The sequence below is a fragment of the Xiphophorus couchianus genome, chromosome 14 (genome assembly GCF_001444195.1).
Source record: "Xiphophorus couchianus chromosome 14, X_couchianus-1.0, whole genome shotgun sequence".
In the NCBI taxonomy this organism is placed as follows: Eukaryota; Metazoa; Chordata; class Actinopteri; order Cyprinodontiformes; family Poeciliidae; genus Xiphophorus; species Xiphophorus couchianus.
The window spans coordinates 20,916,739-20,931,974 of record NC_040241.1 but is presented as its reverse complement, the minus strand read 5'-3'; the positions used below and the strand labels follow the sequence as shown (position 1 = coordinate 20,931,974).

The window sequence follows — 15,236 nt, the reverse complement described above, 5'->3', positions numbered from 1 at the left end:
ACTGATGTTTAGTAAATGTTTGATTCAATATATTCAATAATTAAAGGCTCGAGTTTTGATTTTCTTTCCCCTTTGCTCACATCAATGTTGATTACAGTTGTGATGAATCTGGGTTCTAACTGTGGTCTAGTGGTTTGTAGCTGATTTAAGGAGTTAACAATTTTCAAGATCAAGTTATTTAATGTCAGTTTATAAAAATATAAAAAGAGAATCTGGAGACAGATTAAAGTTAAGTATCTATGCTGCAACAGTCAACAAGAAGAAATCCTTGATGGTTGCTTCAATTACGTTTGTTTCTCTTCAGACTGGTAAATTTCACAGTATTGATGTCTGTGGTTTTTGCAATATGAGGCAGAATCCCAAAGTTGAAACTATTAGGGTGGGCATATTGTTTTATAACATAAAAATAATTTTATATTTTTAATTTGCTTGGCAATAAATTAAACATGCAGAATTTAAATTAAACAAAGTCTATTTTGTCTTTACAAATAGTGGATATTTCCTGAGGTTTTAGGGAATTTTTTTTTATTTGGACTTTCTGTCTCAGAGATAAAAATAACATCTAATTACCAAGTTTAACAGAGGAAGAAGAGACATTAACAAGGGTAATTTTTAAAACTCCAAGTGAATAATTATTTCTTCATTAATATCATTACTGTGACCCCCAAATAATATTGAATACACAAATATGAGTGGTATTTTTTTTAACATAATTTATGTGTCCCAAAAATGGATACCTACTGGTCATAAAAATAACCGTGGTTGTATATTATATTACATTTTGGATTCAGGTAAATTTGACTTTCATGAATCCAAAATTCTGTCAGCGATCTTAAAACAAAAAGTTACCTGTTACCACCCACGGCCTTTGTTGGAATTTTTGGTTTTGGAATATAGAAGGCCGCGACAATATTTAACAGAATGCAGAAGTTTCTTAAAAATATAACTTTCTGACAATATTTGTCTACAAATATTGTCCATACTGAAAGTCTGACTTTCCACAAAGACGTTTCTTTCTGAATAACTTGCTGAATAACAAAACAAGGAAAGTTTTACAGCAAATAATTATTTTACAACCTGAAGCGCAAACAAAAAAAACACAAAAACAAAAGAAAAACCAATTGGAATTTGTACCTACTTATTTTTACTTTATTTACAATACCATATTTACTAGTTAGCTTCTGAGGCTAATCTAGCAAACTGGTTAGCAAGCCACTAGCTGCCTAGCTTGGCTAGTTTGTGTTGGCTCCCAAAACAACTGGATTTTTAACCCTAATAAGTTTTTTAAATATGATGTCCCTGAACATGAAACTTGTAAAACGTTTGACATTTTTTGTAGAATTAGCTTTGGTATTTTTTGTGTATTTTTCTTTAACAACTTTGCTTTCGTTCTTTCTTTTTGAACAGTTTCTGCTGTAAACAATAGGATCCAAGAGGCCAAATAAAATGAAACGATAATGTTTTAGAATATTTTCAAACATGCCTGCGTTTGCTGATTTACCAGGTAGCTTGAGAGGCTACATTAGCTGGCTAGCATGTCGCTAGCTGCCTAGCTCAGCTAGTTTCTGTTGGCTCCCAAAAATGACTGGATTTTTAACCCTGATAGGTTTTTTAAACTGGATTCTCCCTGGGAAAGGAGGACATAATATTAACACATTTCTAAATTCATACAATTAAATTGCAAGTTTACGTTCTTCAAAGTTTCGGACAGCTCCAATGACAAAATGATCGCAATTGTGGGTAATTTTGACTTTGACTGAACTTTAGTTTGGGGAACCATAATTAAACAACCTTACCGAGAACTCAAAACAAATTTATTATTGGCATAAAATCTGTCTCAAGTGCTACTGAACAAACATACAGACATTTACAAACTTAAAGCAAGTCATGAAACAAAAACAGAAGCTACCACTGCTGATGGACAAAAACCTTCATCGGTGTTGTATTTCTAGGAGTTTTGTTGAAACTGAAATCAATGAAAAAAGTTATACTAGAAAATTATATAAAAACTTGGTAGCATTTTGTGTTTCCACAGTGCATCTCTGTGGTGAATTGGTACATTTACAGTGCATACACAAATAGCTCCACCTAGTGGAAAACGGCAGGAAATCGAATTACTGTGATCGTAGAATTAAGAAATCAAAAACAATCAAATATTAAAGGCAGATTATAATGAAACAGTATTCAGAACTAGAAAATTCCTGAAGAAATTTAACCGGGGCCTCCTGCCAAAGTGTGCCCGTTGGTTTGGACCCAGCGTTCTGATGCTAGAAATTAGCATCAATGCTAAGCTTAGCTCAAAAATTCCAAAGTGGCATGTGGAGAATCAAAAGGCTGTTGACTAACATGGAATTGCACCATTCAGTATGATAAAGTGTATCAGCTAAAATTAGCCAAAATGCTAATGTTAGCATTAGCAAAATGCTAATGTTAGCATTAGCATTTGCTACATATCAGTAGCATGTGGCCACATGCCACATGTCAGTAGCGTGTGGGGCATCACTAGCATGTTTTATATAATTGACTTACTCCATTCAGCATACTAGACATGGCTAATAAATCAGAAAAATAGCTAATAGCTTATTTAAGCTAAAAGGCTCATGCTAATGAACTGCCTTGCTGTGCAAGGTAGTTTCCTAACCTGAGAGTAAAAGATAATGCAGGCTAATATTAGTGCACCACCTGTGGCGGTGCACTAACCCGAGTGGGATATTGAGGCTTTTATTTGGAAAAAAACGGTAAGCTTCAAATTAAGTCGCCACACTAATCCAATGTCTAACAGTGATTTGTTTAAACCAGTCACATAAAGTCCAAGATAGCAATTACGTGATGTAAAAATTGTCACGGCTTTTATTTTGAAATTTTCAGTAATCTTCATTTTAAATGGCCACTCTAATCCCATGTGTAACAGTGGTTAGGTAAATTCTGTTATAAAATGCCCAAAACACCAAGTAGTTCTAACGGCCAGCTCAGTCCTCCTCTGTAAAAACTGACAGTACCACCATGTTGTAGTTCTCACCTTCTGTGTCGTCATGTTCTGCTATACTTAGAACTACAGTGATGCGTTTTTGTAGTCCTAATCAGCTGCTCTGTGTTCCGTTGCTATGGTAATTAAGCATCTCCGAATTAAGAATTCCGTATGAGGCATTACAAAAAAGCATGGAGTCACAAGCATGTTGACTAACATGGACTTGAACCATTCAATATGTAAAATAAGTGTATAAGCTAAAATAGGCCAAATGCTATTAATATTATTATAATATAATAATTATATTAGTTCAATAATATTAAACATTAATTTATTTTTCTCTTAAGTCAATTAAAACTTTTTTAAATTTATACATTAGTGACTTTTGTCACTTATAAAGGTAAATTAATCTACTTCATAATAGTGACAAAAATGTTTACTTAAATAACCCACACAAACAACAGATCACGTTTAAATATATATTGAACTTATGTTAAAGATTTCTACAAACTTTTTACAGGTAAAGTTTACAACGAACAAAAAATTACAACCTTTAAAGAATACAATACATTCGAGAATCTGATGCCTCTGCAATAAAACATTTTGCTATCTTTTTTATTTTACGTGTCCTGTCCGGCCGTGTGGCACTCAGGGTTGTTGCCTGAGTGTCAAGGTGAGGCCCGACAGATTTACTGTCACAAGTGAAACATTATGGCTTTGCCATGATGATCCACTTGTTATAAATGTGAAACGTTTATAACCATATACATACATGAAAAAAACATAATACTGTGAGTAAGGTAGAGATATGAATCGCGGGACTATCGCAGAAGACACATAGCCCTCTCATACGCTTCAAACGGTTTTCGAATATGTATTACGGTTCCCGAACGGGAAGGATTTGTTCCCAATGCTTTTTTTGGGTGAAACTGGCTGGCTCAAACAGAGAATTGTCTGCCCCAGCATGTCTCACTAACAGCTCACAGTTGGCTGAGACAATTATTTACCATAGCAACGGAACTGAGGAGGCTATTGGCTGCTGGTTAGGACTAACTATGGTGGAAGACTCAGTTGAAACAGATCAGGACTGAACTGGCCTTTAGAACTACTTGCTGCTATGGGCTGTATATAACTGATTTAACTCAGTAACTGTTACACATGGGATTAGTTTGGAACTTTAAAATGAAGCATACTAATAATTTCAAAATAAAAGCCTTGAATATTTTTAAATCAGGTAATTGCTCTTTTGAGCATTATATAACTGATTTAACCCAATGACTGTTATACATGGGATTAGTTTGGACCTTTGAAATTAAGCTTAACAAAAATTTCAAAATAAAAGCCTTGACAATTTTTACATGAGATTATTGCTCTTTTGAGCATTATATAACTGATTTTATCCAATGACTGTTATACATGGGATTAGGTTGGCCCTTTGAAATGAAGCTTAACAAAAGTTTTTCCAACTCCTCTTTATCCTGCAGCACTTTGCTGGAAATATTTTTCCCATCTTTGGTGCTTGGTTTCCCTTTTCTTCTCTGAATGGACATACTATTATTGGCAATATGAGTTTCCGTAGCAAACTGAGCAAAGAAAAGGTAACTCTGGTCTTTGGCAAACCGAGTATCTATTGAGAAAAGTCGTACATTGAAATACATACTCGGTGAAAGTGCAACACGGCGGGCTTCATCTAATGTGTTTATTCCAGTTGGGAAATGTACGGGATAAGCATTTGCTTCAAGTCTTGGAACACTGAAGAAGGAGATTGGCTTGTTCCCCTGAGCCGGCGCAATGCTGAAAATCCCTTCTCCATATGACAATACTTCCTGTGCTATGTCAGGAGGCTGCAAATTTTTGGAACATGCTTCTCTTGATAGTCTGCCTCTTTTTTTTTATGTTTTGCTCGATAAGCAGGCTCACTATGATACTTCGCCTTCATATATTCACGCATTGTTTTTTTGTGTCTGCTTCTGAACACTGGATCATCTCTGAATCGTTTCCTCATATACTCAGCCATCTTGGCTTTATGACTGTCTCTGAAGCTACGGACAAAATTGAATCTGTCCTTAATGTAATTTATTCGTCTCTTCCGGAAAGATGCATCTGTTCTATATCTATTATTTAACTGATCCTTCCTCTCTACTTGATGAAGAATGTATTTTTCTTTTAAGGCCTGTAGCTTTTTGGTCCTAAATGTTGGAGATGTCAGATATCTTTCTTTTTCAGATGAACTTTGTTTCATTTTACTTCCTACATTCTGTCTCTGTTGTGTTTTGATCCTGTTTTTAATTTTTCTTCTATTGGCTTTTGGCACTTTTGACAAATTTGTAACGGTTGGAGCTGTCTCCACTAATACGTTTGCAACGTCCCTAAGCCAAGGAGGCATTTCCTCATCAGACGGACTCTCTGATTTCAAAGCAGTTGGACTTACCTGTGTGGCTACAGGTGAAATGTTCTGAAAAGTCAAGTTCTGAGGATGATCTTCATCTTCCCTGTCAAAACCTACTGGCACAAACTCATAGGTGGCATTGGGGCCGCGATTTCGAAAGAGCTTCAGTAGATGGCTGACCATGTCAGACAGGTTGCAGAAAGTCATCATTACTGCAGTTCCACTGGGGTGGGGCAGGCCTGCTGAATTTCTTGAGTGGGAATCAAAAAATCCAAACCGACCGCTTCTGTCCCTGAAAACTGCAATGCACTCTGGAGTCACCAAAAGGAAAGCATGGGTGACATTTTCCGACAGACATTCCAGTTGCAGGGCAAGAGGCAAACCCAATTGTCGAGATGCTTGAGGGCTCTCGCTACGAGCAAAAACAGGACCTACCCTTAAACCACTTGTGTGTACTGCATAGATGTTCCTATCGGTCTGTACATGGTCAGGCATCTGTTCAAACGTCAAGTGATTGTCACAAAATGTTCCATCACTGATCAGGTGCTGTTTAACGCCGGCATAAAGTTGGTCTCCTTTTTCAATCACTCTGTCAAGCATCACTGTGTCAAACTGCAACCCCTCATTGTGGTAAGCTAAAAATGTTAGTGCCATGCATGTGCACTGGTGATTACGGGAAAATGCAGCATACCTCTTGTCGGCCTGGGAATGTGTAGCACTTACCAACAGGACAGGTGGACCGCTGATCCCGGGTTCCAGCGCAGAAGCCTGTAACATAAAAAAGTTTTAAAAGTCAGTATTTATACAAATATTCACCTGATAACTATCTACCACCAATTAGGCCTGTTGTAAACACATATTTTGTAACTGAGTAATCAATTATTCTGTTGTTAAATAGATGAATTGAAATAAAATTTTGATAAATTAACTTCATGGTAAATACTGTCATTACACTAGTATTGAGTGGGATTTCAATATAAATCCATATGTTCATATTTGTGCATCTCAAATTTACTTTTCTGTACTTCAGAAATTAAGCTTTAACAATATTAGCTCACTTTTTTAGCAAACCTGGAAAACCCAAAAATTTTGATATTATATTCAATTTAATAAAAATAAAAAATGCACAAATAATAAAGCAGAACGTCTACAAAGTCAAAAGACGCAGGAACCATCTCCTCCAGCAACGCTGGGCTGAAACACACAGGATTCGGGGGGATGGAAGAATCCAGCAGGTCTCCCTGTAAAATCAACTTCCATTTAATTTATAATCTGCACTTTAAAGAAAAGTTGAAATGGACAATCAGGGAGGCGGACACAAAATAAACATGTTAAAAAGTGAAATATACACATTGAAATATACACTTGTAAAATTTTCATTAAATCAAATAAGCATTTATCCAGTACCTTCCGACCACCACCAACCACAGTCCAGGCGAAGGGCTCCGAACGACGCGGAGCAGCCACCTCGCCAACCACAACCAGCCGGGGCAGGCAACGTCTCACCGCGGTTATGGAAGCCGTCCCAGGAGGGGGATCAGCCAACATCACAGGAGCAGGAGATTTCGATGCACTTAACTCAAGTTGCGAGCAGATCGCCGCCTCAAGCAACTGAGCAAGGACCTCCATCCCAGGATGGTCGCTCAGGTGAACCTACAATTATAAACACATTTTATAAAATACAGTACGCCTCAATAAAATGTTTACAATAGAATTATAAAAATCAATTCAACTTACGCCATCCCTGCTCCACAAGGCCAGGCTGCTCAACGGGAAGTGTTCAGTGACAGGCAAGTACCGAATACCTAGACAGAAAAAAAATAACATTTCATTCTTATTTTCAGTCACACTAACGATGTTCTAATTTGAGATCAATTAGATACGAAAGGAAAAATAAATAATTTTGTCATAGATCTGAACCCTGAAAACTATAAAATGTAAATTTGCAGAAGTTTTAGTCTAAACACAAATTGTGTACGTCACTTACTTCTCTGAGCAGCCACACGTTGAAACTCCTGCCGCAGCAGCTGTTGCACACTTTCCTCCACGCAAAGGCGTGGTGGAAAGTCCACAACGACCACCTTTAAATTTCAAACCAAATAAAGGAACAAAATTAATATACGCCAAGTTTTCTGATATATTTGATCATGGATAAATGCAGTGGATGTTATACTTACATTAGCAGAGAGGTTGCAGATGGTACTCAACAAAGCGTCAAACGCCGCTCCGGCCTCCACGAAGGTCCTGCTGGCGGTTAAGTTGTTACTTGGGGCCAGAAGACAGATCACCTCGGGGGGCCGAGGCAGAACTGCATCCAGCACCTCAAGCTTCAACTCTTCCGCAGAGGCACCGGGGGATGCAAGCACCCCTAAGGAGAAGTCGCCCTTTGGCATGGTAGAATACCCATCCACAATAGCACGCAGATGGGAATCACCAACCAAAAGAGCAAACTGAAAAATAAAAACAAACATTAAAGTTCGCTTGTAGAATTTTGTCATTCAAACCAAGATTTGTATATGATGTATACAAAAAAAATACCTTCTTCTCCAGAGCCCCGGCAGTAGGCAGAACCAACTTGCAGCTCCGTCTGGTCACCCGGGAGGCTGGCCACGTCTCCACCCGATGGCGACGCCCCGTCCCACGGCCTGTTTAGAAACGTTTAGTTATCAAGACTAGGCTTTTATGCAGCTGAAAATTTAACAACAAAACAACAAAGATTTTATCTACATACGTGACCCAGGGGAGGCCGGTCGCACGCGGGGCTCCTCCTGACGCACCACGGGAGGCGACATCTGCAAAAGAGTTATTTAAAAAAATTTATAGATTAACTACAAACATAACTTGTTTTGGTTATTCTAAATAAATGATCCTGAACTTGTCATGAACATACCTGGTCGGGCAGGCCACCCTCCAGCAGTCGGGACATCTAAAGAGATAAGTAAAATTAGTAAAGGAAATAATTGTTATCATCCAACAGTAAGTTACTAAAATTTAAAATGACAGCCATACCTTCTTTGGCGGAGACCGAGTCGGGTTCCAAGCGCTGGTTGTGAGCGGTGGTGTCCCAGGCTGTAAACACAGAAACGATTATAATCATGCTTAAAGTCTAAACTACATTAAGAACTACAGTTAGACAAAAACAAGTACTTCAATGTGTAATTGTTATACCTTTGCGTCGACCGGCACACTCTCCAGCTTCCTCCATCTCGCCTTAGCCGCCTCGGAGCGTCGTCCTCTACGTGGCATCCTGTAACAGCAGAATAAAAAAAGAAGACACCTGGGGGGGAAAGCTGGTTATTCAAACAATATTATATGTGTTTGTGAATGCTTTTAACTCAATGTTACTATGTGCTTTTCTTAATATCTAGATAAAATATATCTCTGTAGGATTAAGAGGTATCAGTATAAGTGAATTAATAAGATGGTGTCGTGATGCAGAGGTGAGATTCGTAGCAGGCAGCAGTGGAAAACTTCCAAATCACAAAGTCTCGCAGAAGAGAGAAGCTGTAAATACAAGCAAAATAAATTTCAATTAAAAAAGGACCGTAAAAATATATATATATTTTAAAAATAGGTTAATTTTTTTTTTCTTAAATACAAGAATAAAGTTAAAACTGTTCTAAGGTTTCTAAACAAGGCCAATATATTTTTCACAACTGGTGCAAACATAAGTACACTTTACAACTTGGTTAAAAATATACTTTAAAAAAACAGAGATGTTACATGTGAAGATACGAACAAAATTATGAGACTTAAAAACACTGCAGCACTTAATTAGCTTCCTGTGGGTCTAAAACATTTATCTTCTTTCCAGCAAATTTCTAGCTGCCATGATGCTTTGTGTGATTTATAGGCGTTACTTCCACGCACATGTGTTTACATGTTAACAACTGGCTAACCGGCTTTCTTCAGAGTGTTACACTACAAAATATGTGGGAACTATTAGTGTTACACTACAAAATATGTGGGAGCTATCACAGCTTAAACGTGGCAATACTGTTTTACCACACACCACAGTTATTGGGGGAGGGATGGCAACTTGAAGAAATGGCCGCAAATGACCTGAGCTAGCATAGTTAGCTACTTCACTGACTCAGTTTCTGCGGCTGCGGGTTTTCTTCAGGTGGCTTTTTGTCCATACAATCACACTAGTACACATAAAGCATTTTGTGTTCTCTTTTCAAGTTTAGATTTTTTTAGCCAAAATCTTTTTGCTTCCTTGTCTTTCGTTAGGCGATGAAATACGTTCATGTTTGGTTCGGTTCAGTTCTACTCTAGTGGGGAGACTGTACCGCAGCTGCTGCGCTACAGATATTTCTCCGCTGATTTTTAGTAAAACTCAACAACGGAGAACCTGGAGGTTCTGGTTCGGATGAACAAAATAAACCCAGATATTTTATGTTTTATTATTTGAAATTATTGATAGGCCAAACATAATGATAAAAACTCAGATCATGAAGTTATTTTATGTAATTCAAACAAAAAATATAATTTACATCATACCAAGCTAATATTATGTAGTTCTGCTGTTTTTCACTGTCGGCACAAGACGGCAGCTGAGAGCATCTGTATCCGAAGCAACTGAGGCAGTGAAGTAGCTTAATATGCTAGTTCCGGTTATTTGTGGCCATTTTTGCAAGTCACAATAGCTCTAGGTTGAGGTAAAACAAAATTGCCTTATTTCAGCTGATCAGCTTGATGTTAACAGAGATTTTATAGCCTAACAGCTTTCACGAAAGCCAGTTAGCAAATTGCTAACATGTGAACAAATTGTGGTTCCGGTTTTGTCGTGGAAAAAATATTCCATCAAGCTAGCAGCTACGCTATCAGAGCCACAACAAAATATCCCACAGCAGTCAAACTTTTAAAATCGATCACATTTCTTAAAGAACACGTAACATTTAGCAACTGTAAGCAGTTCTAATAATATAGTAATTAAATTAAATATTGAAATAGTATATTTTATGGACAGAACACAAACACGTCTTACCTTTACCAAGCAGACTCGGAAGCGGAAAGTTTCTTCTTCTTCTTCGTTGTGATTTTTAGTGGCGGGTGACATCTAACGTTAATATGTATTACCGCCATCTACTGGCTGGAGTGTGTACGACAGCATCTCCCCCAATCTAAATTCTTACATATAATCCTGTTACCTTCAAAAATGTAATAACCGCTTTATTTATTTTGTGTTTAATTAATATCTTATTAAGTTTAAATGTCTCTATATCATATTTCCTAATTTATTGTTTTAGCTTCTCTCTACTTGCTGTATATTTTCCACAATTAATTATTACATGTTCTACTGTTTCCATATCCATACCACACTCACATCTACCTGTTGGATGTTTACCAATCAAATGTAAAGTTTTATTTAATCCAGTATGTCCAAGGCACAATCTTTTCATTACTACTTGCTCTTTTCGATGTTCTCCTATTATTTCCATATTCCTTACATTCTTTTGTATATGAAATAAATGACGACCTTTAGTTCCTTCTTCCCACAATTGTTGCCATTCAGATTTAATTTTGCTCTTAATAATTGATTTTATTTCAGACTTACAATACTTTATGTCCATAATTCTACTTTGTTTTAAGGACACCTTAGCTAAATGATCTGCCATTTCATTTCCTTCTTTATCTTTATGAGCTGGTATCCACATAAACCTAATCTCTATTTGAGTTAGTTTCATTCTAAATATAACTTCATAAATTTCGTATACTAACTCCATACGAATTTCAGATGAGATATTTAAAATAGACATTAGTGCTTATAATGAATCTGAACATATAAGAACTTTTCCAATTTTATTTTGCTCAACCCACTGTAAGGCCATCAGTATTGCTAACATTTCCACTGTGTAAACAGCTAAATGGTCAGATGTTCTTTGTTTCATAAATATATCTAGTTCAGGAATAGCATAAGCAAATCCTGTTTTATTTGAAACTAAATCTTTTGAACCATCTGTATATATAATTATAAAGGATTTATACATATTCTTAATTCTATCATTTACAAAACTTACCCAGTTATTATCTTTATTAACCTGCATTTTGTTATAAACTTCTAGATCAACATTTGCATTTGGAAACAACCAAAAAGGAGTACTTGGATGAGGCACCGCAGCACAGTACCACTTTCCCTGTATCCCCATATCCCTAGAGGATTTATCTGCTGCCCATGCAAAACAGTCTATTTTAGCTTTTCCACTCTCCAAACTAATCCCATGTGTAACAGTGACTGAGTTAAATCAGTTATAAAAAGCCCAAAACACAAGTAGTTCTAAAGGCCAGTTCACTCCTGGTCTGTTTCAACTGAGTCTTCCACCATAGTTAGTCCTAACCAGCAGCCAATAGCCTCCTCAGTTCCGTTGCTATGGTAAATAATTGTCTCAGCCAACTGTGAGCTGTGAGTGAGTGAGGGTCGCTTAGAGACAAATTGTGGACAAACCGTAATTGGTATCGACGAGCCGTCTTCACTTTCGAAGAGATCACGGACGTATCTACAAAATGAAATTTGAATGGCATTTCTAGGTGAATTTGTGACGACACAGAAAATCCTCAAAAATAGGGTAATTGTAGGATTTTTCTGTCCTCGCTCCATTGACTTATAATGGGGGTTTTTGCGTCGTTTGTTGCGAATTATGTCGCCATGGTAACTCCGAATCCCACCAAAAGCAATAGCTCCAATGGCGTGAATTTGCCGCACGTTTTGATACCTCATTTGTGGGTGTGCACGCAGCGGCATGAGCCGCATTAACTAGGTGTACTAGGTTTTCGATTTCTCCCCAGACTTACTGAAACAGGGCCAAAAGACCCTGAGTCCAAACTGACGACTCTGATGGCTCAAATTAGCATTCTTCTTCAATTGTAAATGTGGCCGTTGACCGTCAGGCCAGAAGGTAGGAATGTGAATAGTCCATGTTGGGGGTGGGTATCTATGATACCACCAGGGTACTTAAGGGTACTTACAATCCTTCAGGTCATTTGGACTATCTCTAGACTGCATAGGAGTGGCGTCAACGTGGACTAACTCCAGCACTTCTTTAACTGTCACGGAAGCAAAATAAAGAATAAAGAAACCCTTATTGGGTGAATAGTAATAGGTTCCTGCCATTGCTTTGCATGGCAGGCCCCAAATATTCTGAAATTGCAGAAGAAATGTTGAAGGAACACAGATTTATTCATTTAGATTAAGAAACATAAAAGGTATGAAGAAAAAAAAAGTACAATTAAACAAAATACATATATATAAGAGACCATAGATACACCCTCCCATCAAACTTCAATATGACAGGTTATGAATATGAATAATTAGGGAGAGGGTGGTGGATGAGGGGTTTATATGTTAATGAATTTGACACCTCTTCCCGCTGTGGGTGGTAGTGCTTGATGTCATGAGATAGAGTGGATGTTATTGGCTTATTGTAATTCTTTATCACAGCCCTGTACTGTTGGTGAGTCTGAAAGGCTGCTGTTCTTTAGTGGTCTAGACTTCCTCTCCCCCCAATACTTTGCACTTGGTCTGAAAGACACCTTTCTCCTCCTGCTCTTTGGTGGGATAATCAGACTTGCCACCTCAGCTGTCTCTGTGCTCGACCTGAAAAACAAGGTTTTATTTGCAGAGTTACTTTAAACCCTGGCTAAGGATTGTTTTTATTGAATAAAAGAATAAAATGTAAAATAAAATAAAAATAAATAAACAGTGTTACTTCTTATTTTAGTTAATGTATTTTTTAAAATACTGTACTTTAAACAAAACCTTCCTCACACACCCCTCCCATGAGGCTCGCAGCATTACGTGATCTAATATAATTGGTTGAGAAAAGGTGGAGGGAGGTTCCCCACACCTTCCCTATTGTTTTGGGGAGTAAAGAAGGAACCACTCAACTCTTTCACTCAAGTCCCGCAGCTCGCAACAAGAATCAGTGAATCTGTGTTTCTTTCTAAATATCTCCCTCTCATGGAGACTTACTTACATCTTCTGACAACTAGCCTAACTTATAATAACATTGACTAAGTTTGCTATTGGTACACTTTACCTAAGAAAAAAAAGAAAGGAACATACTCACTACACAACCATGCTCTAAGAGTTGCTCACAACATGGTGAATTGTTTTGTTACCTTAAAAATGATCTGCAGCTTTTGCTCCTTGGTCCTATTGATGCTGTTCACTAATGTTCACTAACAAATACAATACACTCCTAGTGGCTGATAAGGGTCCCAATGCTAAAGCTTAGAAATGATAAATGCAAAGCATCCGTTTTCTTTAAAAAAAAAGATTATATAATCAGATTAAGTAAAATATCATCAATCTCAAAGCAATCAAAAATATTATCTTCTCTAACAGGTAATTTCTCCTTTTCATGGAGCCTAAACTGTATGAACGGACACTATTTAGTTTATGTACAACTAAATGCATTTTAAAAAACACATTTAAAAACAAAATTGTTCAAGTTATTTTAGGATTGCAATACTTAAATCACACAATGTAATTTTACTTGTCTTTTATATGTTGCAGTAATTGAGAAAATTGGTTTGTATAAATTTAAGTAAATACAATCTATTTTTCTGCTTAGCCAGCAATTTTCCAGTTAGTTCCCCAGTCTGAACTTGTGAACAGTGTCTTGATTCAGTCAAATCTTCTATCCTGTATCTCCTGAACTCTGATATTCTACTACATCCACTCTGTGAATGTTTTGCTTGCTGGTCTTCATCATGCTTTGAATGCAGTATCTGGTTTCTCTTACTTTAACCCGCCCAACTTGCACCTCATGTTAGCCTTTTTGATACCCGCCCTGTGAGGCGGTGCTTCACAATACCCCTCCTGGTTGTTTCAGAAGATGAGAAGACATGGTGACTGAGTTTTAGACACCAGTAGCCAGCTCATGCAGCTTTTACTAGATGGCAGTCCTAAAAGTACATACCTTTAAAATATGAATAAATACATAATATTCCATAATTCTTTGATAAAGCAGTGATAGAAGTTTGTTAATAATGCAAATCTTTCATCACATTTGCCCCACATTCCCTCCTAATTCAGGGATTGTGGTTTCTTAATTTCAGTGTTTATGCTACTGGACGAGAAACAGAGTTAAAATTGTCTTTTGTTCCTTACAGCACCTGTGCAGATCGATCACTGTGCAGTTTGAAGAGTTGGGTAGGAACTGTGTTTGCAGCCCCGGCCCTCATAATGAAGAACGGCTCTAGGAGCCGGTTCCCGTGGTTCAATTCAAAGAACCGACTCTAACAGCCCAAACATTCGGGACCGACCCATCAGCTAGATTCAGCAACCTATCTGTTTTTATTACGGATACGATAGTTTATAAAAACAGACATAGTATAAAACATATTTACTGAGATTACATTATAGAGTTCCAATTATAGCAGCATATTTTATGTTTCAGGTCAGTGTTGCTTCATAGACTGTCAGCTCCATCAGTATCAACCTCCAGGTAAAACAGCCGGTGTTGTTGCACAGGTGAGAGATCTCCTGCTGCATGTTTCATTGGTAATCGTTCTGCACTGATTGCTGGAGAACTCAGACTTCAATCATAGTAGCAGGCAGAAATGAGGAACCTTTACTGGGGTCAACAAAATGGAAGACACGGCGTGTCTTATCTCTCAAATATCAAATATCTCTACAAAACGAAGAAAGGAGACCAACAGATTATTCCACCAGCTTTAGCTCTGTAGAGCAAATAATAATAATAATAATACAAAAGACTTTGAGGCATTTCTTTTAATCACATCACAAAAGAGAAAACTTTTGTCTAGATTAGTTCTGGAGACCCGGTACCTCAGGCCAAACGGATCCAAAGAGAGACAGCAGACAGAAGCAGCACAAAACCAAGAGTAAAAAAAAAGACAAAAAGAAACAGA

The 15,236-nt window shown here is 37.3% G+C and overlaps 1 protein-coding gene across 2 annotated transcripts; it reads right to left on the bottom strand.

The window, feature by feature from the left end:
* Positions 1-4,354: 4,354 nt before the first annotated feature.
* LOC114157346 (uncharacterized) lies at positions 4,355-10,869 on the bottom strand. 2 transcript variants are annotated; one of them, XM_028038240.1, is made up of 12 exons: positions 10,348-10,869; positions 8,526-8,861; positions 8,367-8,426; positions 8,248-8,283; positions 8,089-8,149; positions 7,896-8,002; positions 7,535-7,807; positions 7,345-7,438; positions 7,095-7,162; positions 6,765-7,010; positions 6,509-6,598; positions 4,355-6,125 (listed from the first exon to the last, which is right to left on the bottom strand). In XM_028038240.1, the coding sequence occupies exons 2-12, from the start codon at positions 8,601-8,603 to the stop codon at positions 4,800-4,802; spliced, it is 2,439 nt and encodes an 812-aa protein (XP_027894041.1). In that variant the 5' UTR covers positions 8,604-8,861; positions 10,348-10,869; the 3' UTR covers positions 4,355-4,799. The 2 variants fall into 2 exon arrangements, with proteins under 2 accessions (XP_027894041.1, XP_027894042.1); XM_028038241.1 differs by lacking the exon at positions 6,509-6,598 and having other exon boundaries at positions 8,526-10,869.
* Between the last annotated feature and the right edge of the window lie 4,367 nt (positions 10,870-15,236).